The sequence below is a fragment of the Oncorhynchus mykiss genome, chromosome 25 (assembly GCF_013265735.2).
Source record: "Oncorhynchus mykiss isolate Arlee chromosome 25, USDA_OmykA_1.1, whole genome shotgun sequence".
NCBI classification, from domain to species: domain Eukaryota; kingdom Metazoa; phylum Chordata; class Actinopteri; order Salmoniformes; family Salmonidae; genus Oncorhynchus; species Oncorhynchus mykiss.
In genome coordinates this window covers 27,327,605-27,354,205 of record NC_048589.1, presented here as the reverse complement: position 1 = coordinate 27,354,205, position 26,601 = coordinate 27,327,605, and the positions used below count along the sequence as shown (strand labels likewise).

Sequence of the window (26,601 nt, the reverse complement as noted above, 5' to 3'; positions counted from 1 at the left end):
GTTGAATGCTGCATAATTCAAAATGTCATATAAATCATACTTTGATGTCAGTGGGAGGTTTCTAAAAACGCTTGAGTTAGGCAATGCCCTTATCAATTATTACCGCATTTTGAACGATAAATGATAAATAATTTAACATCTTCCATTTTGATTTTGATAAAGTAGTGGATAACATGATTTTGGAATGAGATGTTTGACAAGCAGGTGTCCATATACTTTGGCTATGTATTGTTACTGTATTGGTAATGCTAGATGTTTATATAATGATGAGTCACATGTACATTGTGTTCTCTGATCTTGAAGCGTATGCATTTCACAAACAGTTATTGACAATAATATACACATACTTTACTGTATCTGTCCATACGCACACACTTTCACTCAATGTCACTTCTATGCTCAGAGATAGAAGATGAAAACATCATACTCTATGCCAACACAAGCGCTAGAGTGGGCACACGTGCTCAAGCGGGCACACACACACATGCACATGCAGGCACACACCCACGCTCACACACACACAATGCCCTATTTGCACTGCAAATCCAACTTCATAATGTTGCTGTCAGATAGCAGTGTGTTGGGGTCTAGGGGCTGAGATTGACTCTGTGGGGATAAAATCACTGATGATGTGGTGGGGAGCTAGATAGTGGAATGGAATGCTTCTTCCTACACCTGGATATACTGGTTTCGTCCCAAATGGTACCCTCTTCCCTGTGTAGTGCACTACTTTTGACCAAGGCCCATATAGCTCTGGTCAAATGTAGTGCACTATAATAGGGATAGGGTGCCATTTGCAATGTTCCCACTGTAACATACTGATCAATATTTCAGCTGAGGAGTTGAAAATTACTGACCTTTATAGTGTTTTATTTGCAATACATTCTTGGGGGATAGTGTGAGTACCGGTAATGCTTTCCAGTTAGGATTGTTGGAGGCGTTATGAAAACAAATCTGGAATTGAAACATTAATGAAATGTTATATTGTCAACTTGATAAAAACAAATGTGTTGATGTCCTTGATTTGATGTAATCTTACAATTACATTGTCCTCACTGTACCTTTCCTGGTCCTGACCAGATGAAAACTGGGACGACGACCAACTGTTGGGATTTGAGCCGTGCAATGAGAACCTGATCACAGGCTGCAACATCATCGACGGGAGGTGTGAGTGTGACAGCATACGGACCTGCAACAACCCATTTGAGTTCCCCAGCCAGGACGCATGCCAGACCGCTCTGAGGAAGATTGAAGGTATTATGCATGTCAATTAATGTTTAACAATGAAATATTAATGTTTGTCCTCTTGAACCTGTATGGCTCAGTTGATAGAAGAAGGATATTTAGAAGGAGGAACATTATTCCCAGAATGGAACACAGCTCGACAAAACACCTTTCTCTCTCTCTGGCCTGCATGATGCAGTTCCTAAGAGTGGGTAGTAGAGCATGCGTAGTCATGTTTGAAGCCACAAGCACACAAGGTGTTTTCATGCAGTAATGTATGCTGTGTAGTCTACTGTTAGTTACCATCTGTATGGATGGTTTGTTAGATGCTTTGACTTTAAATGGATCATCAAGTGCGTTGGTAGTTTGAGTTCTGATTTGACTCGTACTGTTAGGTTTTCATAGTGGTTTTCTCAATATTATGTTCGCGCCCATATGCCTCTTCCAGTTCTATAGGATATATTATTGGCAGTAATTAACTCAGCTAATTTTTATGTGCTTCTTTATTAATTACTAAATGCCCAGACATAAATCAAACTGAATGATCAATTCCCAGCTTCGCTTAGGGGTGGTATGCAGCCTCCATACTGATTGAATAGCTGTCACTGAGCTTGGTTTTCAGGATCTTCATCCCTTTCTGTTGTTCCCCCAGCATATTTCAAATTCTGTTACAGTTGCACTTTGAATAACAACTCGTAAATCTCTGGCGCTACACAATTTTGTCATTTATTTATCTACTCTTTTGCTGCTCCTGTTTTCTCCCATTTTGTATTTTTTTAGTGTGAGGGGTTTTGTTTGTTTAGTCAGATATTTTTTCTCTGACAGGCTCTCCTCAGTGCATCTGTGATATTCAAAAAAACAACCACACAAACAAACCAGCTTTTTGTTGAAAAGCTGATAAGGATTCTAATAGGCCTATCAGAATGCAGTCCCCCATGGTTACCCAGACTTTATCTCAGTGTCTGCAGTTGTGTTCACAGTTCTCTGGCAGCAGACGGCCAATTAAATCACCAGAATATAGGTTTGTTATAGCAACCAACCATCCTAGCAATGGGGATGAGGGCCCTTGTTGTTAAATTGTGGCAGGTATACCTTCACATGCTGACCAGACCACCGCACACGTGCATTCGTGCGTTGGCATGCTCTGTCGTGCGCAGGTTGATTTTGTTCACCCACACCAGACACGATCAGGACATGTAGGTTGAAATATCAAAACAGACACTGAACCAATTATATTAATTTGGGGACAGGTCAAAAAGCATTACAAATTTCTGCCAATTTACCTAGATAGCTTGCTGTTGCTAGCTAATTTGTCCTGGGATATAAACATTGGGTTGTTATTTTACCTGAAATGCACAAGGTCCTCTACTCCGACAATTAATCCACAGATAAAACGGTACATTTGTTTCTCGTCATCTCTCCTCCTTTGTTCAGGCTTCTTTTTCTTCTTTGGACTTTATGGCGGTTGCCAATCAACTTCATAGCATTACTACAACCAACTGGAGTGTGTTAATCTTTCCATCACCCACGTGGATATATGCTCCTAAAAACCAATGTATCCTGTTGTGTCCTGTTTGGCTGGTTCAGTCATTTGTTATGGCTGGTGGTGGAAGGTGTTGTGAACGTTGGTGGTCTGGGTCCTGTCTGTCTGTGTGTATGTGTGTCTGTCTGTCTGTCTGTCTGTGTGTGTGTGTGCGTGCGTGCTTGCTTCTGCGTCTATGTGTGTGTGTCTGCTCTCTGTCTTGGCAAGGTAGTCCTTTGGATGTGTGTGTAGAATGAACTCTTGCTCCCGTAACCACAGACTGAGAGATTACACTGAGTACAGACTGGGATTATTATAATCAACAGCATCATAGGTTTTACAGACATTTCTCAGCGTACCAATGAGCCTTGTTTTGGTTCAAAGAGGGCAGACCCATAGGGCGGTGCACAATTGGCCCAGCGTCGTCCAGGTTTGGCCTGGGTAGGTCGTCATTGTAAATAATAATTTTTGACTTGCCTAGTTAAATTTAAAAACTACTTTAAAGTTTTTCTTTATTTGTACTATTTTCTAGATTGTAGAATAATAGTGAAGACATCAAAACTATGAAATAATGGAATCATGTAGTAACCACAAATTAAAATATATTTCAGATTCTTCAAAGTAGCCACCCTTTGCCTTGATGAAAGCTTTGCACACTCTTGACATTTTCTCAGCCAGCTTCATGAGGTAGTCACCTGGAATCTGTTTAAATTAACAGGTGTGCAAGGAATTTCTTTCCTTCTTAATGCATTTGAGCCAATCAGTTGTGTTGTGACAAGGTAGGGGTGGTATACAGAAGATAGCCCTATTTGGTAAAAGACCAAGTCCATATTATGGCAAGAACAGCTGAACTAAGCAAAGAGAAAAGACAGTTCATCATTACTTTAAGACATAAAGGTCAGTCAATGTGGAAAATTTTGAGAACTTTGAAAGTTTCTTCAAGTGCAGTCACAAAAACCATTGAGCGCTTTGATGAAACTAGCTCTCATGAGGACCACCACAGGAAGATCCAGAGTTACCTCTACTACAGATGATAAGTTCAATAGAATTATCAGTCTCAGAAATTGCGGCCAAAATAAATGCTTCACTTAGTTAAAGTAACCAAAACATCTCAACATCAACTGTTCAGAGACTGCGAGAATCAGGCCTTCATGGTCGAATTGCTTCAAAGAAACCACTACCATCAATAAGACTAAGAGACTTGTTTCGGCCAAGAAACACGAGCAATGGACATTATACTGGTGGAAATCTTTCCTTTCTGATGAGTCCAAATTAGAGATTTTTGGACTCATCAATACCCCTTCTTTGTGAGACGCAGAGTAGGGGAACGGATGATCGCATGTGTGGTTCCCACCCCGAAGCATGGAGGAGGTGTGATGGTGTGGGGGTGCTTTGCTGTTGACACTGTCAGTGATTTATTTAGAATTCAAGGCACAGTTAACCAGCATGGCTACCACAGCATTCTGCAGTGGTATGCTATCCCATCTTTTTTTATTTAGTGGGATTATCATTTGTTTTTCAACAGGACAATGACCCAACACACCTCCAGGCTGTGTAAGGGCTATTTGACAAAGAAGGATAGTGATGGAGTGCTACATCAGATGACCTGGCCTCCACAATCACCCGACCTCAACCCAAATAGATGGTTTGGGATGAGTTTCACCGCAGAGTGAAGGGAAAGCATCCAACAAGTGCTCAGCATATGTGAAGACTGTTGGTAAAGCTGGTTGAGTCAAATCAAAATCAAATCAGTGAATTGTTTTTTGGTTACTACGTGATTCTATGTGTTATTTCATAGTTTTGATGTTTTCACTATTATTCTACAATGTAGAAAATAGTAAAAATAAAGAAAAACCCTTGAATGAGTAGGTATGTCCAAACTTTTGACTGGTACTGTAAGTATTCACACCCCTGAGTCAATACTTTGTAGAAGCACCTTTGAGTCATCTTGGGTATGTCTGTATTAGCTTTGCACATCTGTATTTGTGATTTTATCCCATTCTTCCTTTTAGAGTTTCTCAGAGTCGGTTAAATTAAGCCGTGTTCAAATGGGCAGATGTGACTCAAATCCTATTCATTTGCATATCCGATTTGATTTTTTTTATTTTTCCTGCAGTCCGAACAGCCAAAAAGCACAAGGTATCGGTGACCATAAGCTATTTTAGGTCATAGGAAATGATGACATAGATATTATGTACGAAACGTTAAGATCAGTGTAAAAACACACACAAAATAGCAGAATTGGTCAGGAGCCCTCGTCTGTTATCCACTGCAGCACCATCTTCCTCTCTTTTCACAATCACTCGGTTGGTAATGCTTACAAATTGGATCATAACTCTAAAAGTAGCTGAGATCCCACTCTGGAAGTTTGATATGCAAATAGAGTATATTATGTTCAACAATATATTGAAATATTTGCCAAATCAAAATGGTGTGTTGGTATTGATCAATATTAATAAATTAATGTAAGATTTTTAAAAATTGAAATCCAAATACTACTCAAGGTTTCTTCCTAGGTTCCTGACTTTCTAGGGAGTTTTTCTTAGCAACCGGGCTTCTACATCTGCATTGCTTTCTGTTTGGGGTTTTAGGCTTGGTTTCTGTATAAGCACTTTGTGACATCTGCTGATGTAAAAAGGGCTTTTTAAATAAATGTGATGTGATATGTCATCAGGAAAGAGCCCCATGATAATGGGCCATTTCCTCTATTCCTGAGAATCATATTTCGAGACAGAATTATTCATTTTCTGGGCTGTTACATAAAGCCGGGTTGTTTTTCATTTTTGCACTACTTGGGTGAAGCAAGCTGATTGATTTCGAATGTGGAAGTGGAGAGGGGTGCATTTGTCCAGTTGTAATACCATACATTTTCATGCCTGCTATTTATGGTCATGACTGTTGGTCGTGACTCATCTGGTTGTCTTATCTTTAGTATCCTGAGTGAGTAGACAATACCCATATTGATTTCATATTAAACCCCCATCAAATGAAGAGGTATTATTACCATAATTCTTGATTACACAATGGCCGTGTTCCAGGCTTACCACATTCCTGCATGATCTCACATCTCCTGGGTAGGTGTTTAACATACACTACATGGCCAAAACTGCACTACATGGCCGAAGCTGCTTAAAATGAGTGGATCCAGCTATTTCAGGCACACCTCTTGCTGACAAGTGTATAAAATTGAGTACACCTCCATGCAATCTCCATAGACAAACATTGGTAGTAGGATGGCCTGTACTGAAGAGCTCAGTGACTTTCAACGTGGCACCATCATAGGATGCCACCTTTCCAACAAGTCAGTTTGTCAAATCTCTGCGCTGCTAGAGTTGCCTCGGTCACAGTCAACTGTAGGTGCGGTTATTGTGAAGTGGAAACATCTAGGAACAACAACGGCTCAGCTTTGAAAGGGTAAGCCACACAAGCTCACAGAACGGGACTGCTGAGTGCTGAAGCGCGTAGCACGTAGAAATCGTCTGTCCTCGGTTGCAACACTCACTTGCAACTGTAAGGTTTGGTGGAGCAGGAATAATGGAATAACTAATGCCCTTGTGGCTGAATGGAAGCAAGTCTCCGCAGCAATGTTCCAAAATCTAGGGGAAAGCCTTCACAGAAGAGTGGAGACTGTTACAGCTAAAGGGGGACCAACTACGTAAAAATGCCCATGATTTTGGAATGAGATGTTCGACGAGCAGCTGTCCACATACGTTTGACCATGTAGTGTATCAGCTAACCATTTGATATAGTAATCTGCTGCAATGTAGTCTGCCTGGATTGCGACCAAAGCCTCCTCCTTCTGGCAATTTTTTTATTTTTTATTTTTTTTATTTCACCTTTATTTAACCAGGTAGGCTAGTTGAGAACAAGTTCTCATTTGCAACTGCGACCTGGCCAAGATAAGGCATAGCAGTGTGAACAGACAACACAGAGTTACACATGGAGTAAACAATTAACAAGTCAATAACACAGTAGAAAAAAGGGGAGTCTATATATACATTGTGTGCAAAAGGCATGAGAAGGTAGGCAAATAATTACAATTATGCAGATTAACACTGGAGTGATAAATTATCAGATGGTTATGTACAGGTAGAGATAGAGATATTGGTGTGCAAAAGAGCAGAAAAATAAATAAATAAAAACAGTATGGGGATGAGGTAGGTGAAGATGGGTGGGCTATTTACCAATAGACTATGTACAGCTGCAGCGATCGGTTAGCTGCTCAGATAGCAGATGTTTGAAGTTGGTGAGGGAGATAAAAGTCTCCAACTTCAGCGATTTTTGCAATTCGTTCCAATCACAGGCAGCAGAGAACTGGAACGAAAGGCGGCCAAATGAGGTGTTGGCTTTAGGGATGATCAGTGAGATACACCTGCTGGAGCGCGTGCTACGGATGGGTGTTGCCATCGTAACCAGTGAACTGAGATAAGGCGGAGCTTTACCTAGCATGGACTTGTAGATGACCTGGAGCCAGTGGGTCTGGCGACGAATATGTAGCGAGGGCCAGCCGACTAGAGCATACAAGTCGCAGTGGTGGGTGGTATAAGGTGCTTTAGTGACAAAACGGATGGCACTGTGATAAACTGCATCCAGTTTGCTGAGTAGAGTGTTGGAAGCAATTTTGTAGATGACATCGCCGAAGTCGAGGATCGGTAGGATAGTCAGTTTTACTAGGGTAAGTTTGGCGGCGTGAGTGAAGGAGGCTTTGTTGCGGAATAGAAAGCCGACTCTTGATTTGATTTTCGATTGGAGATGTTTGATATGGGTCTGGAAGGAGAGTTTAGAGTCTAGCCAGACACCTAGGTACTTATAGATGTCCACATATTCAAGGTCGGAACCATCCAGGGTGGTGATGCTGGTCAGGCGTGCGGGTGCAGGCAGCGAACGGTTGAAAAGCATGCATTTGGTTTTACTAGCGTTTAAGAGCAGTTGGAGGCCACGGAAGGAGTGCTGTATGGCATTGAAGCTCGTTTGGAGGTTAGATAGCACAGTGTCCAAGGACGGGCCGGAAGTATATAGAATGGTGTCGTCTGCGTAGAGGTGGATCAGGGAATCGCCCGCAGCATGAGAAACATCATTGATATATACAGAGAAAAGAGTCGGCCCGAGAATTGAACCCTGTGGCACCCCCATAGAGACTGCCAGAGGACCGGACAGCATGCCCTCCGATTTGACACACTGAACTCTGTCTGCAAAGTAATTGGTGAACCAGGCAAGGCAGTCATCCGAAAAACCGAGGCTACTGAGTCTGCCGATAAGAATACGGTGATTGACAGAGTCGAAAGCCTTGGCAAGGTCTATGAAGACGGCTGCACAGTACTGTCTTTTATCGATGGCGGTTATGATATCGTTTAGTACCTTGAGCGTGGCTGAGGTACACCCGTGACCGGCTCGGAAACCAGATTGCACAGCGGAGAAGGTACGGTGGGATTCAAGATGGTCAGTGATCTGTTTGTTGACTTGGCTTTCGAAGACCTTAGATAGGCAGGGCAGGATGGATATTGGTCTGTAACAGTTTGGGTCCAGGGTGTCGCCCCCTTTGAAGAGGGGGATGACTGCGGCAGCTTTCCAATCCTTGGGGATCTCAGACGATATGAAAGAGAGGTTGAACAGGCTGGTAATAGGGGTTGCGACAATGGCGGCGGATAGTTTCAGGAATAGAGGGTCCAGATTGTCAAGCCCAGCTGATTTGTACGGGTCCAGGTTTTGCAGCTCTTTCAGAACATCTGCTATCTGGATTTGGGTAAAGGAGAACCTGGAGAGGCTTGGGCGAGTAGCTGCGGGGGGGGGGAGCTGTTGGACGAGGTTGGAGTAGCCAGGCGGAAGGCATGGCCAGCCGTTGAGAAATGCTTGTTGAAGTTTTCGATAATCATGGATTTATCGGTGGTGACCGTGTTACCTAGCCTCAGTGCAGTGGGCAGCTGGGAGGAGGTGCTCTTGTTCTCCATGGACTTCACAGTGTCCCAGAACTTTTTGGAGTTGGAGCTACAGGATGCAAACTTCTGCCTGAAGAAGTTGGCTTTAGCTTTCCTGACTGACTGTGTGTATTGGTTCCTGACTTCCCTGAACAGTTGCATATCGCGGGGACTCTTCGATGTTAGTGCAGTCCGCCACAGGATGTTTTTGTGCTGGTCGAGGGCAGTCAGGTCTGGAGTGAACCAGGGGCTATATCTGTTCTTAGTTCTGCATTTTTTGAACGGAGCATGCTTATCTAAAATGGTGAGGAAGTTACTTTTAAAGAAAGACCAGGCATCCTCAACTGACGGGATGAGGTCAATGTCCTTCCAGGATACCCGGGCCAGGTCGATTAGAAAGGCCTGCTCACAGAAGTGTTTTAGGGAGCGTTTGACAGTGATGAGGGGTGGTCGTTTGACTGCGGCTCCATAGCGGATACAGGCAATGAGGCAGTGATCGCTGAGATCCTGGTTGAAGACAGCGGAGGTGTATTTGGAGGGCCAGTTGGTCAGGATGACATCAATGAGGGTGCCCTTGTTTACAGAGTTAGGGTTGTACCTGGTGGGTTCCTTGATGATTTGAGTGAGATTGAGGGCATCTAGCTTAGATTGTAGGACTGCCGGGGTGTTAAGCATATCCCAGTTTAGGTCACCTAACAGAACAAACTCTGAAGCTAGATGGGGGGCGATCAATTCACAAATGGTGTCCAGGGCACAGCTGGGAGCTGAGGGGGGTCGGTAGCAGGCGGCAACAGTGAGAGACTTATTTCTGGAGAGAGTAATTTTCAAAATTAGTAGTTCGAACTGTTTGGGTATGGACCTGGAAAGTATGACATTACTTTGCAGGCTATCTCTGCAGTAGACTGCAACTCCTCCTCCTTTGGCAGTTCTATCTTGACGGAAGATGTTATAGTTGGGTATGGAAATCTCAGAATTTTTGGTGGCCTTCCTGAGCCAGGATTCAGACACGGCAAGGACATCAGGGTTAGCAGAGTGTGCTAGAGCAGTGAGTAAGACAAACTTAGGGAGGAGGCTTCTGATGTTGACATGCATGAAACCAAGGCTTTTTCGATCACAGAAGTCAACAAATGAGGGTGCCTGGGGACATGCAGGGCCTGGGTTTACCTCCACATCACCCGCGGAACAGAGAAGGTGAATAAGGCCCAATCCAGGTGCACACAATAGCACTAGCAGCCATGTCCTTGTAAAAGATTACCAATCTGACTGAAAAAGTACCTCTGGACAAATGTACAGTATGTCAGGATTGTAAATTATGTGATCTGTCATGAGTTTGTTGAACAAATAAATCTTAAATAATCTGTGCGGTACATCTCCAAGCCTGTTGTGTTGTGATAGGCCTGATGACCTCTGAAGGTGTGTTGTGATAGATTGGATCTGTATGGCTGGTTGATGCGCTCTGATAGGTTGAGCAGGCACGGCTGGTGTTTTCTCATAGGTTGATCTGTACGGCTAGTGTGTTCTGATAGGTTGTGATAGTGATAGTGTGTTCTTATGATGTTTTCTGATAGGCTGAATGACCCCTGATCATGCATTCTGCCCTAATGGCCTTTAAATACTCTCTAACACAGAGACAAAGGTCTCCTGAAAGTTCAACAGGAGATTGATAATGCTCTTGCTCTTTTCGCTCCTACTGACACCCATATTCCGCACGCCTGCTTCTACTGCAGAAAATCAATCTTCAATGAAACTGGAATAGCATGTTGACCTTTCAAGCCTTTAATGATATTTTTAGCTTAGAAAACTGTATTTTTTGTCATATCATAACCTGATAAGGAGTCTTCAGGTCTCTTTGCTCACTGAGGGCTATATTTTAATAAACATAATGTTAGTGGTTAGATCGTTGGGCCACTAACCGAAAGGTTGCAGGATCGAATCCCCGAGCTGCCAAGGTAAAAAAATCTGTCGTTCTGCCCCTGAGCAAGGCAGTTAACCCACTGTTCCCCGGCACAGAAGACTTGGATATCGATTAAGGCAGCTCCCTGCACCTCTCTGATTCAGAGGGGTTGGGTTAAATGCGGAAGACATTTCAGTTGAAGGCATTCAGTTGTACAACTGACTAGGTATCCCCCTTTCTCTATTGTGAATCTAAGCTCTGCCGGTAGCGTTATAGGTCAGGGAGTGTGTCATACATATTTTTGCTATTTTCACAGCTGTTATTTTGAGCCCAATAGCTGGCTGTGGCGCAAAAGGTCTGGGTTTTGATGAATATACAAGTTGTAGGTGTGATGAGGGCTTGGCCACACACTGGCCAATCAAGCCGTTCCATGGCTTATTATTGCATGCGTTCGTCTCAATTTCTGTAGGTTATTGAAGGTCTTTGCATTGTCATCCGCTCAAATTCAGCTGGGGGCACAGAATATTCTCGTCCAATCCCAGCATAGGCTACAGTAACGAGTGATATCAAAAGTTTAAACAAATATTTAGCATCTGCTCAATATGTTTAGAGTGTTGACAGTCAACATTGTTGTAATTGGCTTTAACGAGTATAAGCCTTTACACATTGAAAGTCTCCTTACCAGGCTCACGTAAATTGTTTTGTATGTGGGAGGCACGTTCTCAATAAGCACGATAGGCCTACTGATGATACGACGTTATAGGACTGAACATTTTGAGCAGTCTATGTTTGTTGGAGTCTTTGGTCACCGGACATGAGGCGCTCTTTGGAAATGGGGATGAATACAAGCCGAATGGAGTATGCACTGCAGGTAGGCCTATGTGAATAGTGAATAATGCAAAAGCATGTCGGCAAAACCCTCATGAGTAGACCATTTAGAAACCTTTTATGGATAGGTTCCTTGGCTAATGCATGGCCAAGATCCGAAAGACACCAGATGCATTGCTGTTGAACCAGCTTTTGCTATAGTAGGGTAAGGGCTTGTTTTTTAATCAAACTAAATGGAGAACAAGCGATTGTTACTGGAAAATAACTTAAACGTTTCTAAATATTAGTGCCACTGGATGATCTCATCTCAAGTTCCATGGTGGGCATATAGCCTATATGGAGGGGCCACCGGATGATCTCATCTCCCGTTCCATGGTGGGCATATAGCCTATATGGAGGGGCCACCGGATGATCTCATCTCACGTTCATGGTGGGAATAAAGCCTGCATGTAGGATTTTTTACGCACATACAAAATAATAACTGGAGCTGGCTAAAATTATGTAATAGATTTTAAAAAAGGATTTCTGACCACTGTTTTGCCTCCGCCAAATTTTTAATAAAGCTTTGGTGATTAAGATTTATTTCTAAGCTCAAATGCATGACAAACAGAAGAGGCTTCATTGAGAGGAGGGGAGGCTATGCTTGGTTTGTAATCAAATTAAATGAAATGTGAATAAACATTATGTTTGTATGTTTCTAAATACAAGGTTTAGGTGCACAAAAAGCACATCTCTCATGTTCCATGGGCATTGTGCATCACGGCTGGATAGACTGCACTTCCGTTGTCAAAATCCATGCCAAAACCAACAGCATTACTGCTAAGACCAGCTTTTGGTTGGTATTAAATATCCCAACCAGCACATACTGAAATTGGCACTGAAATTGGCGCACGTTTTTAAGGACATACCTCAGACATTGCCACCCCTCCCACCTCCCTGCAAGCAAGCTCACATAAGACAGGTAAATTACCAATCCTGGAACAAATGGTTTGAAAATAGAAGAGCGATGGCTTTAACAGGTCGAAACTGCAAACGAGCGTGTTTGACAATTGCGCTGGCTTAACGCCGGCCGAAAATTGAGCCCTCAGTGTTTAAGGAAATTCTTTAGTCCCAATTAGTCCCAAGTGGCTGTTGTGTCCTCCCTTGTGTTGAGACACTCCGATCAAGGTCCTTAGTTGGAGTTGCTCAAGACCAACTGCTTGACGAGTTAACTTTTAACTGATCTATAAACTCCTGTGTGGGTTTATTACTGAACATATAACTGACCAAAATGAATGTAGTAATTGAACAAACTGACAGGTGTCACATTCTTTGTCACAGCTATTTGTGTAATGAGACAACAGTATGTTTCCATATTGAAGATATTTAATAGATATTACTTAATTGGTGTATGTGAAAAAGGGAACAATCAAGAGGATAACAAATTCTCACAAACTGTCACGCCCTGACTTTAGTTGTCTCTGTTTTCCTTATAATTTGGTTAGGTCAGGGTTTGACTAAGGTGGGTACGCTGGTTTTTGTTTGTCTAGTGTTGTTGTAGGTCTAGGGGTTTTTGTATTTCTATGTTGGCCTGATATGGTTCTCAATCAGAGACAGCTGTTTATCGTTGTCTCTGATTGGGGATCATATTTAGGTAGCCATTTCCCTTTTGTGTTTCGTGGGATCTTGCCTATGTGTAGTTGCCTGTCAGCACTCATTTGTATAGTCGTTTTGTTATTTTGGTTAGTTTGTTCAGTGTTCATTCTTATAATAATAAAGGATGTATGAATACCACACTGTGCCTTGGTCTCCTTCGTACGACGAGCGTGACAGAAGGTCCCACCAAAAATGGACTAAGCAGCGTGTTCAGGAGGAATGGACCTGGGAGGAGATTCTGGATGGAGCAGGAGCCTGGACGCAGGCTCGGGAGTATCGCCGTCCAAAGGAGGATTTAGAGGCAGCGAATGCGGAACGGCGATATTACGAAGAGTTGTACCAACAAGACAAGCACGAAATGGGGCTGCCTCTTGGAGACCTGAGCCAACTCCTCGTGCTTACCGTGGGGAGTGTGTGACTGGTCAGACACCGTGTTATGCAGTGATGCGCACGGTGTCTCCAGTTCGCATTCATAGCCCGGTGCGCTCTATTCCAGCTCCTCATTTGCCGGGCTAGAATGGGCATCCCACCAGGACAGTGCCGGCTCAGCTCTCCTGGTCTCCAGTACACCTCCTTGGACCAGGATATCCTGTGCCGGCTCTGCGTACTGTGTTTCCGGTGCGTCTGCACAGCCCAGTGCGTCCTGTGCTAGCGCCCATTGTGTCCTGTACTATTGCCCCGCACTTGCCGGGCTGAAATGAGGATCCAGCCAGGGCGCATTGTGCCAGCTCTACGCTCCAGATCTCCAGTGCGCCTCCACAGTCCAGAGACCGTTCCCAGTCCAGAGCTTCCGGCGACAGTTCCCAGTCCAGAGCTTCCGGCGACAGTTCCCAGTCCAGAGCTTCCGGCGACAGTTCCCAGTCCAGAGCTTCTGGCGACAGTTCCCAGTCCAGAGCTTCCGGCGACAGTTCCCAGTCCAGAGCTTCCGGCGACAGTTCCCAGTCCAGAGTTTCCGGCGACAGTACAGTTCCCAGTCCACACCTTTTTGGGGGGGGGGGGGTACTGTCATGCCCTGACCTTAGTTATCTCTGATTTCTTTATATTTTGGTTAGATCAGGGTGTGACTAGGGTGGGTACGCTAGTTTTTGTATTGTCTAGGGTTTTTGTATGTCTAGGGTTGTTGTAGGTCTAGGGGTTTTTGTATTTCTATGTTGGCCTGATATAGTTTTGGACTGCACGGAGACAGCTGTTTATCGTTGTCTCTGATTGGGGATCATATTTAGGTAGCCATTTCCCTTTTGTGTTTCGTTGGATCTTGTTTCTGTGTAGTTGCCTGTCAGCACTCATTTGTATAGCAGCACGTGTCGTTTTGTTATTTTGGTTAGTTTGTTCAGTGTTCATTCTTATAGTAATAAAGAATGTACGCATTCCACTCTGCACCTCGGTCTCATTCGTACGAAGAGCGTGACACGAACAAACGTTCTGTAACTGACAGACAGGCTGCTTGCTACAGTATGTTTGACCAGCATCGTTGATCTCTGGCCTCTGAATCGGGCTGTAATGTGACTGTGTCTTTATAGCATTTAATGATGTACTCTCCTGAGGATCTGATGACTGGACTATCGCTACAGACTCTCAGCTCTCAGCAGGAACACTTTGCTGGAACGTTCAGGGGTGAGGAGTGAGTAGAGCCGTGTGAACCAGCTAGGGAGCCACGCAGCCAGGCAGGCAAGGAGCATCTAGACTAGTAGACTGGTCTCATATCTGTTTGCGCTGTCTTGCCAACCCCTATGGTCATTGATATCACAGAAACAACAACTGAGGTACAGTAAGAGAGTCATGTGGAAACAAATATTTGAGTATTAGAGCTTATGAATGAGAGAGAGACATTTCAGTTCAGCCATATTTATTCAGGGGACTGCTAAACAGGAAGTTTTTTTCAGGGAGTTTGCTCAGTGTGAGGCGAGGGGAGCGTCAGTTGGTTCCCCTGACCCAGCAAGGCCAAAGCACATTAAAGGAAATGCCTCACATTCCTGCTGAGGAGTTCTCTCTCTCTCTCTCTCTTTCTATCTCTGCTTTGGTAGGGTTACAGTGCTGCTGCCTGGATATTTGCCTATTTTCAAAACAATTAGACGGCCGTGCTAATTGTAGCAGACCCTGTTGTGTACAGAGAGAGAGAGAGAGAGGGAAACAGAGAGAGAAAGGGGAAGGGGGAGAAAGCGAGACGAGGGAGGATTTGCGGCTGCTTCATGTCTAAATCAACATGTTTCTGTACAGGCAGGCAGAGTTCCCTGATTCTATGTGCCTTCTCTATTCAATATGGTGCTGTTTTCATGGAGCCTTCCACAACCACGGAGAAAGGACTATACTTTCACAACAGAATATGTAACGCAGATCGAGGCAGTGAAATGTAATGCAAGGTTATGCCTTATGTATGTCATTCAGATGGAGCAGTGAATGAATGTGCCTAATAAATGTCAGGCAGAGGAAAGGCCCTATTTCTCAGTGTGTATGTGCACATTAACTGACTATGTGGGACACAGGGAAAGTCATTCATTTTAGAGGTCTGTAAACAGATCCATGGCATGCATTGCTTTCTGCAGTGAGTTTCACCTCAGACGACTTTGGCAGACGCAAATGTTTTTGGAACATGTGTCTATCTGTCCAGTGCTGCGCCGCACAGCCATACGGCCCGCCAACGTATTCTGTTCCACCACCTGACCTCAGCCAAGATTTAGAGCCGCTGCGTCTGCGGCTTCCTAAACTCATTCACATCAATCTGTTAGGCCGGTGGGACACTGAGTCTGGCCGAGGCTGTAACGCTATAGTCACAGAGACATGTGTTAATAGGCTGTGGCCGTGTCACATTTACAGGGCAACAAGGCCAATATGGCCACCGGTTACTGTGAGCACTGGACACAAATCAAAATTTATTAATCACAGGATTCGTAACAATACTTACTTACGAGCCCTTCCCAACAATGCAGAGAGAGAGAAAATATATAAATAATAGAAAAGTAATAACAAATAATTATAAAAGTAATAATAAATGCACAATGAGTAATGATAACTTGGCTGTATACACGGAGTACCAGTACGGATTCCATGTGCAGGAGTACGAGGTAATAGAGGTGATATGTACGTATAACTAGGAATAAGGTGACTAGGCAAAAGGACAGATAATAAACAATAGCAGAAGCGTATGTGATGAGTCAAAAAAAGTGATTGCAAAAAGGTTCAATGCAGATCACAGGAGGGTGCTGAGGGGAGAACGGCTCATAATAATTACCGTGCTTGCCGTGAGGTAGCAGAGAGTACAGTCTATGACTTGACAATTTTTAGGGTCTTCCTCTAACACTGCCTGGTACAGAGCTCCTGAAATGCAGGGAGCTCGGCCACAGTGATGTACTGGGCCATACGTACTACCCTCTGTAGCGCCTTGCGGTCTGATGACAAGCAGTTGCCATACCAAGCGGTGATGCAGCCAGTCAAGATGCTCTGGATGGAGCAGCTGTAGAACCTTTTGCGGAACTGAGGGCCCATGCAAAGTCTTTTCAGCCTCCTGAGGGGGAAGAAGCGTTGTCATGCCCTCTTCACAACTGTGTGTGGACCTTAGTGATGTGGACACCAAGGAACTTGAAGCTCTCATACCCACCCCGATAAAGCCCCATCGATGTGAATGGGGACGTGATCAGCCCTCCGTTTCCTGCAGTCCACCATCAGCTCATATGTCTTGCTGACATTGAGGGAGAGGTTCTTGTCCTGGCACCACACTGCCAGGTCTCTGACCTCCTCCCTGTCGGCTGTGTCATCGTTGTCGGTGATCAGGCCTACAACGCAGTTGTGGTCAATTTATTATACCTTTATTTAACTCGGCAAGTCAGTTAAGAACAAATTCTTATTTTCAATGACGGCCTAGGAACAGTGGGTTAACTGCCTAGTTCAGGGGCAGAACGACAGATTTGTACCTTGTCAGCTCGGGAATTTGAATTTTGAACTTGCAACCTTTCGGTTACTAACCCAACGCTCTAACCACTAGGCTACCCTGCTGCCCCAAATGAACAACATTCTCACATAGTTGTTCCTCTTGTCCAGATGGGAGAGGGCAGTTTAGAGTGCAATAGAGATTATGTCATCTGTGGATCTGTTGGAGTGGGTCCAGGGTGTCTGGGATGATGGTGTTGATGTGAGCCATGACCAGCCTTTCAAAGCATTTTATGGCTACAGATGTGATTGCTATGGGGCCATAGGGATTTAGACAGATTACCTTGGCATTCTTGGGCACAGGGACTATGCTGGTCTGCTTGAAACATGTACTGTATGTATTACAGACTACAGTACATTACAGAAAAAAACTTGCCAGCTGGTCAGCGCATGCTCTGAGTACGCGTCCTGATAATCCGTCTGGCCCTTTGTCACACTCTCTGTCAAGACAGAATAAATTACATGAAAAAGATGGATTAGATGTTGACCCATAGACTCTCCTTTGGTTGGTTTTCATGTTGTTGAAATTAATATCACATTTTGACCAGAAATAGAAGAACAGTTGTTCTGAATGGTCGAAGAATCACATGTTGTATCTTTTGTTTTGCTGTCACTACACTCTTAGAGAAAAAGGTGCCATCTAGAACCTTAGTGTTCTTCGGCTATCCCCATAGGAGAACCCTTTGAAGAACTCTTTTTGGTTTCTACATGTTTCCCAAAATAGTTTTACCTGGAACCAAATCGGTTCTAAAAAATCTAAGAGTGTAGAGAGCAAATTAGATTTCACTTATTAGTCATGGTTGATATACTGTACGTTACAGAGAATAATCAGGACAGATTGCTAACTCTACATCCAAGTATGCATTTTCCTCAATGGTATCATAAGCATTGGCACTCTTTGTAAAATATAGATACCAAAGCAGATAAACACACTCCCTCAACCAGCAACCACAAGTCAACCAAACCAGCACTACCACGTGTGGGGCCTCCCGTCCTCTAACCCAGGGCTTCTTTAGTCTCTACCACCATGCAGTGACTCAGACAGGAATCCAGTGAAAACCCAGTGGTCAATGTGTGACACACTGGACCAGAAAAGGCCACTGTGTCCTTTGTGTTGGGGACAAAGGGAAATTAAAGTGTCTAAAATCGCCAATGGTGGTTGTAGTTGTGGTGGTGGGGCCTCTGTTCGATATTTAGCAGCCCCACACACCACAGGTTCCTGTTGGCACCTTAATTGGGGTGGACAGGCTCATAGTAATGGCTGGAATGGAATTCATGGAATTGTGTTGTCACATAGAACACATGGTTTCCTTGTGTATGATATCATTCCATTCACTCCATTCTAGCTGTTATTATGAGCTGTCCTTTCCTCACCAGCCTCCTGTGCCACGCACACACCATGGGGCCCACGCGTACATCACTGCAGCCTGACCTCATGGTATTGGCAGGTCCTCTCAGGCGGAAGTTTTCAGGCCACAGACAGAAAACAGTCAGTGGGCACATGCAGGAACCATCAGATTAGCAGAGCTCAGGGAACATGGGGCTCGAAACCTTTACACCATTGGAAGTTCCACAATCATGTGTGTGTGTGTGTGTGTGTGTGTGTGTGTCTGTGTGTCTGTGTGTGTGTTTGGGCGTTTCATCATTGCAAGTCCCAAAGCCCTATTCTCTGTAGTTCAAATGGCTCCTGCTGGACAAATGTAGGGTGATTGGGTGGTGACCGTGAGCAAGGCTTAACATTATGAAGAATATTCCCTGACATGTTCCTCCATTCTCTCAGAGGTGTTTTTTGACCGTATACTGTTGACCCAGTGCCTGTCCTATTTGAACTGTCGGAGAGACACAGACCAATGAGCACAATGACCGGTGTTCTGTGTTATACACCAATGAGACATTGTCATCAGACTATAGTCTACATCTGACCTCTCCAGTGGCTCAAGCAGTACTGTAAAAATAACATGGATCCTGGGACTCCCTGGAAAACAGTGGCACATGTTACTGAGTGAACTATCCTAGATAAATAAATACACATTTAAATTAATGAAACATCAAACCTCTTTTTTATATTCTAAGAAATATGTTTCCTGACAAAACATAAGAGATGAGATGTGTTTATTTTTTCCTGTGTTCCTTCATTTGAATTTGATTTGGATTTAGGTGGATGATTACCTTCTGCCAAAGATTGCAGTTGATCGTCTCCTGTTGTTCTATACTTAAACCAGGGATGGGCAACTTTGATGGGGGTGGGGGCCACCAAAATACAGAACTAATCATGAGGGGCCGCTGTGGCTTGTGGGTCTGCGTACCCACATCCATACTGCCAGTTTCCCATCCCTGACTTAAACCAACAACACTGGACTGTTTGTGATAAGCTTGTCTCCTGCCTAGCCTCTAGTTCTGTACTGGTCTTATAAGATACAGTAGCTACAGTGGCAGTGGCAGACTTGAAAAGACAGTGTTTTGGTTTCTTATTGAATTCCATGGGTATGTTTGTTTGGTCACTAGAGCTAAAACATTATGTTGTCTTTGTGTTGAATTCCAGCGGAACGGAGGCTACTGTTCATGCGTGCCTCTCATTTGTCCCCCCTCTCCTAACGATAACAAAACACCTTTCACAGAAAAATGTGTTGTTGCTCCTTTCTAATGTGATTGTATAGCCTGGTCTGTTTTGGTTTTTGTAAATGGTTTGTGGGAGATGTGGTAGGAGCCTTGTTTCCTGCTCGCTCGCTACCGTCTTGTGATAAAAGTGTGTGTTGGTTTATTTATTTATTGAAACCAAATGTCATTGGTGTTGCAATCTGGAGAAACAGCTCTATTTTATTACCTTGTCACTGAGGATAGCAGTATGGGCTGTCAACAAAGTTTTTTTCTGCTCTGGCTTTGCAGTTGAATTACTCTCCGTTCAGTTGGGCCAAAACTCTTTGTATGCAAATATAAGCTTCCCCGGGTCAGAAATAGCTTGGCCCATCAAATTCACGGTGACCTATGGTCGAGTGCAAATACCATCACTGAAGGGAAAGGGCATTGCAAACAGTCACCATGTGTCACTCCATTCATCAGGTACCGTATGCATGAACGACCACTCGACAGACTCAGGAAATTGCTCAGGTGAAATACATGTGAGTGACTGTCATGGCGGTATCAGAGTGGACTAGGCCATCAGCATCTGCCAAGCACAGTCGCATTCAGCCATGGAATGGAAATGAATGTCAAGCCAGAGGAGACACTCCATTTTATAGCAGGAGATAATATAAGTTCCATTTCCAGATTGAGGTCCCTGACTTTCCTCCGAATGGCTGTGTTTATCCCATTTAGTGTTGCCAGTGTCGGTTAGTTTTCAAGTGAACGTTAGCAAATAGATTCAATGTTTACCAGTCATGTCCAAAACTATTGAGTGTTTCTTTCTGATTTTAAATGACCCCCTCAAAGGCAATGTTGTGACAACTGGGCTGGAAAATAACTGTGAAGTGCTCGTATTATGTGATCTCTGTCAACTCACAACAGCTCTGGAGAGGTCTCTTGTCCCTGTTTGTGAGCATGTGCTAACCCTATGTGTATTTCTATGAGCTTGTGCTAGCCCTGTATGTATGTTTATGAGCATATGCTCTCCCTCTGTGTATGTTTCTCAGCATATTCTAGCCCTGTATGGGAAAGGGGTAAGGGAAAGGAAAGGAAGGAGATACCTAGTCAGTTGTGCCACTGAATGAAGTCAACTGAAATGTGGGATACCTAGTCAGTTGTAGAACTGAATGCCTTCAACTGAAATGTGTCTTCTGCATTTAACCCAACCCCTCTGAATGCGAGAGGGTGTTTGTGAGAGTGTGCTAGCCCTGTATGGATGTTTGTGAGAGTGTGTTAGCCCTGTATGGGTGTTTGTGAGAGTGTGTTAGCCCTGTATGGGTGTTTGTGAGAGTGTGTTAGCCCTGTATGGGTGTTTTTTTTCATTGCAACCACATTTTATTGCGAGGAGAAAAAAAATATCACATTTACAGTATGTCTGTCTATTTCTGAATGTGCTCATTCTCGAAATCAGGAAGAAAGAAGTGATGCAGACACAGAAAGGGGTATGTGTTTCAAGTTGAGTCGACAGTGCTTGTCTAACAGCATAGTATTCCACCATACAGTTTACTATGGCTATGTATGAGCTTCCAAGATAAGGTCAAGCTATTGGAAAACAACTTAAACTCAATTTGGAAATGTTTAAGGTACTATATTAAGGTACTTCGGGGACTTTTATGCAGAAAATATGTTTAAATACATATCAAAAAAGAATCCCAAGCACCTTTTTTCCTGAAGTTCTCAACTCTGCTGGTTTTAAACCTGATAGGCACAGTATTACATTATTGATTATGTGCGCTACAAAAAGTCTAAGGGAAATAATTTTTTCAAACAAAGGTCTATAAAGCTTTAAGCAAAGCTTCAATATACCTCCTCCTCTACGTGCTCTGTCTGCCTGTGCCTCCTGTTCTCTCTCTCTCTCTCTCTCTCTCTATCTCTCTCTTGCTCTTTCTCTTTCTCTCTCTCTCTCTTTGTCTCACTGGATTCGTACAAGGCCTGTCCTTGAGACGAGCTAGTAGAAGGCCCCTTCTACACTCTGTTAATAATTCCTCATAGAAGCCATCAAAGCCTTTGTTCATGAATTCCCATATTAGCATCTGCAGGCCTAATGGTTCCATGTATTATGTAACATGGTTTCTCAAGTCAAGGATTTCTTAGGTTTGCACGACACGTTTAGACTTTGCCTGGAATGTACAAGGCAGACAGCTTCTCTTATTGCCCCTTTCGTTAGAAATATGGGTTCATTTATCCCAACACACTCACGTATGTGCACATGCACACACATTGCCCCTCTGTAGGGAGAACTCTCAAAGAAGGATGATTTAATACTGCTGAAAATAACTGATCTCAGTATGGGGGTGTGATGGTGTGCCTCGTGTGATAAAGGGCTGCTTATAGGGGTGGGTGGTGCTGGGGTCGGTGAGATATAGACTGGAACCAGAAGTCCATCCCATTCCATTATCACCACAAAGCTTGTGCGCTCAATTCATTCTAATGCCTATAGAATTGTGCAGGGGTGTAATTGACTGGCTTATTGAATTCCAGATCCCCTTCCTGACTTGAGGAAAATAAGCCATTGTTTGTTTCCCATCCCAAAGTCCCTGTAATGGTGCACAGCTTGGCTTCCTGCTACCCATCATGCCTGGAGGGGAAATCACCAGTCCATGGGCTAGGCGGCTCCGATACATTAGTGTCAGGAGTTGGGATGTTTTCAAGCAGAGCCGGCTATGGCTGTCATCAGCAGAGGTCGACAGTATTGATTCTTCAAGGTTGACAGACAGACACTAATGCACCAAAAACCAACACAACACCACTAACGACAGGTATACAGAGACAAGAGACATACAAGCCATCATAAATGCATAAATCATGCACATTAATGAACTCAAAACTCATGAACTAACTGATTATAAGTTCAAAAAGAAACCAGTGTCAAATTAAGTAAAAGCACTTGAGGATAATTGAACATCATAGCAATCAGTTTCAAAGGCAGTCCACTATGAAGTTGGGGGGGTTGCTGAACTCTACTGTACGTGCGGCTTTACAACTTCAGCACATCTATGAAAAATGCACAAGATAAAATGGACTTCATCTTGACTTCGTCTTCCATTGGCCGCCACAAATTGAGAAAAGACACAATAATAAAGAATGTGCTTATTAATTACTCAAGAGTCTTAACACAGTCGTAACAGTTTTTTATTAAAGGTATAGTTCACCCATATTACAAAATGACACATTGGTTTCCTTACCAGGTAAGAAGTTTATACACAAGGTATGACAGCAATGGTTTAGTTTCCCTGGCACTGTTTCCAAATGCTAACGTTTTAGCCTTTGTGGCACAAATCCGATTGGTCATGGTCATGGTACCGATAATAGCATTTTTCTTGCATCATGCTCAAATCATCTATAAGTGACTTTGTTGAGCTTCACAACAAATTTTAGATACTTTCAGATGGTTTGGACATGATACAAAAAATCTAATATCTGTACCATGACTTGAATGGGATTTGTGCCACAAGTGCTAAAATATTAGCCTTTGGAAACATTGCCTGTGAAAGCATGGGTTGCAGTCATACCTTGTCCATAGACTGCTTCCAGGGTAAGGAAACCACGGTGTCTTTTGGATGGACTAAAGCTCTGGAGATGAGATACTTTGATAACAGTAGGCTATTTATTTTTTCTTTATTTTCCCCCTTTTTGTTGAGCATCCTTGTCTTGATATCTCTTCATCATCACCCCCAGTCGTTGTTAGACAATGTACGTGTGATGCTACGTCTCCTGAAGGTAACAGGCCGTACTAGCAACATGCCAGACAGGGCATTGCATTCAAGTTGTTAGATGGCCAGTGAGATGACATTTCTCTCCAAATACTTTTCACAGTTCAAACTCAACAATAAGTTGCAACAAACATATTGTTGTCACAGTATGTAAAGTTAGTGCTCAGATTTTTCACTTTATAATATCTTCTTAAGGCTAGGGGGCAGTATATTGACGTCCGGATGAAAAGCGTGCACAAAGTAAACTGCCTGCTACTCAGGCCCGGAAACTAGGATTTGCATATTATTAGTAGATTTGGATAGAAAACACTCTGAAGGTTCTAAAACTGTTTGAATAATGTCTTTAAGTATAACAGAACTGATTTGGCAGGCGAAACCCCGAGCACAATCCTTCCAGGTCAATGTGTTTTCTATTAGTTTTCTATGGGAAGCTCTTTTTAATAGGAATGTGCTTGCAGTTCCTATGGCTTCCACTAGATGTCAACAGTTTTTAGAAATTGGTTGATGTTTTTATTTTGAGAAATGAAGAAGTAGCCCTGATATTTCCATGTGTCACTCAGAGAAGTCTTTTGGTGCGCGCGACCTGGAACGTGCTTCACTTTGTTTTCGTCCGGTATTGAACACAGTTTATCCCGTCTTAAATTTGATCGATTATTTACGTTTTAGGATACCTAAGGTTGGATTAGGAAAGTTGTTTGAAATGTTTTGACCAAGTTTACAGGTAACTTGTTAGATACTTTGTAGGCATGTTGGGCGAGTTGAAAACGGTGTATTTCTGAATCAAACGCGCCAAATTTACATTTTGGGGATATAAAGAAGAAATTTATCGAACAAAAGGACCATTTGTGATGTTTCTGGAACATTTTGGCGTGACAACATAAGAAGATCTTCTAAGGTAAGGCATGAATTATATCGTTATTTCTGATTTCTGTGTCGCACCTGGCTAGTTGTAATAGGATTTTCTTGCGTTTGTATGCGTGGCGCTGTCCTCAGAAAATTGCATGGTCTGCGTTCGCTGTAAAGCCTTTTTGAAATCTGACACTGTGGCTGGATTAACAAGAAGTTAAGCTTTATTTTGATGTATAACACTTGTGTGTTTAATGAATTCTTATTATGAGTATTTCTGTTTTTGAATTTGGCGCACTGCAATTTCGCTGGATGTTGTCAAATCAATCCCGTTAACGGGATCCGAGCGGGAATGGGGGTGAAGGGATCCCTAAGAGGTTTTAAATGTATGCCAAACAAAAACCATAGATTTACAAGTTGAACTAACCATACATCTTTATGCACAAGCACTACTTTTAACAACATACACAGAATTTACAAAAACACATTTACTGGAAGAGCTGTGCAGATGCTAAATTTGGTAACAGAATGTCTGTAAAATCTCCCTCTGTTTTTTATGTAACCACGTTTTCCAAAACTCTGTTAAATATGTTCTGAATGAAGATTCAAAGATGTCTGCAGAAAGAAGGGTGTCAGCCATGACATGACACCTTGAGTTGGAAAAATATATATTTTTAGGTTATTGACCTATTGTAAGTGAAATGGATTTACACCCAGTAACAGAATTGCAGTGATGGAACTTCATCATTGGTTCTGACCAACACAGGAATACATAATTATGGATATGAATGTCCTCTTCATGGTGATGTATCCTAAATAGGTACACAAAGGTAAAAAAAAAATGCAATATTCTCCATTGCATATTTGGGTATTATTCTATACCATGGCTATTATTTTAATGAGCTCCACCACCAAACAAGACCAAATTTGGTTGGTCCGGATCGGACCAAATCTGAACCAATTCATAGATGTCTATGTTTTACAAGTTTTGACACCAAAGTACAGCACAGTACAGAACAGTAGAGTTCAGTACTGTACAGTAAAGTAGAATATAGTTCAGTTCAGTACTTGACATAATGTATTCAACTCTAGTGTGCTCTACTGTGTACTGTACTGAACTCTACTCCACTCTACTTTACTGAAATGTACTTTACTGAATTATACTCTACTCTACTGTACTTTACTGTTTTGTACTGTTTTGTACTCTACTGTACTGTACTGTAATCTGCTGTCCAAAATAGTGAAACATAGACGTCTATGATTGGTTCAGATTCGGCCCGGTCCGGATGTCATGGATGTCTATGTTTGGGCAAATAAAGGCCAGTCCAGACGTCTGTGTATGTTAAAAACAAGGCTTGTCTGCACCAGACCAAAAAAACGGCATCTGTGGGCGATGAAATCAAGGTCTGGGTGGACTGACCAAATGTCAACTTTTCAACGTCCATAGACGTCCGGTGTTGGTTGGTGGCTCAGTGGGTGAGGATGCTAGTTACAATAAATTAAAGAGAGGGGGCTCATTGGTAGGTGTCAGTAAGAGCTAGGAGTGGTGACATTAATTAGAGAGAGAGAGAGAGAGAGAGAGACTTGCCACACTTTTCACTCTCTTGCTTTGACCACCAGACGACAGAAAGAGAAACAGTATGCCAGTGGAAGGGAGGACAGTCACAGGTGACCCAACAGGGGTTTGTGACTAGCATGATTTCCCATTGTAGCCAATTCAATTGCAGAAATTACGTTACCTATTTTTGGGAAATGATATTAGCAGAAAAACATCTGTTATAAAATCTGTAAAAACACTGTAACTAATTGGTGGATCTACCTTTACTTGTTACTTCTGTGAACTTTCATTACATTATCCTCCCTACTCATGAGGGAGAGAAATTAGAAAATATCTTAAAGATATGTGGGTTTTTGGTAACGGAAGGCACAGGGCAAGTTTTCTTAAACTTACAGAAGACAGAACAAATTATCCTAAGCTAATATGTATTGATAGTCTTTACTTCAACATGATTGTTTTTTTATGTATTTCTAATACCTTTTAAGACTTTTTCTGGTAGATATTTTCAAAGACCCCTTATCATCTGTTTGACAAGAAATCAAAGCCTTTGTTTATTAATTTCCCAAAAATATAGACTCTTAGCTTTCATTTCACACTCGATTTGACATGCTCCTATGAATTTCACATGTTGGTGCTCATGGGTCCTTTTACAGTACATGAAAATGACCATAGGTTACCAGTCCCCCCCCCCAAAAAAGCCTTAAAGTCAGGGATAAAGACATGAGATGGATGAAGCTGTCTGAGCTGTGCTTATCTTCTTGTCAGCTCCCTTTCCAGCCATCGCAGCCCTCATCTATGCGTGTTGAAATCCACTGGCTTGGTGTGTCAGAGCGGAGCGGCAGAGAGGCGTTGAGACGCTGCGTGGTGCTAGCTCCCTCCATCTCTCCCTCCCTAACCTCCCTCCCTCCGTTGCGTCTCCA

The 26,601-nt window shown here is 43.1% G+C and overlaps 1 protein-coding gene across 1 annotated transcript in view; it reads left to right on the top strand.

Annotated features, from left to right (window-relative positions):
- LOC110505725 (cysteine-rich motor neuron 1 protein) overlaps positions 1 to 26,601 on the top strand; it is a 172,824-nt gene that overhangs the window by 17,409 nt on the left and 128,814 nt on the right. The window contains exon 2 of the mRNA XM_021585125.2: positions 1,081 to 1,254. Coding sequence (XP_021440800.2) covers positions 1,081 to 1,254 — 174 coding nt within the window. The remainder of the gene's footprint in view (positions 1 to 1,080; positions 1,255 to 26,601) is intronic.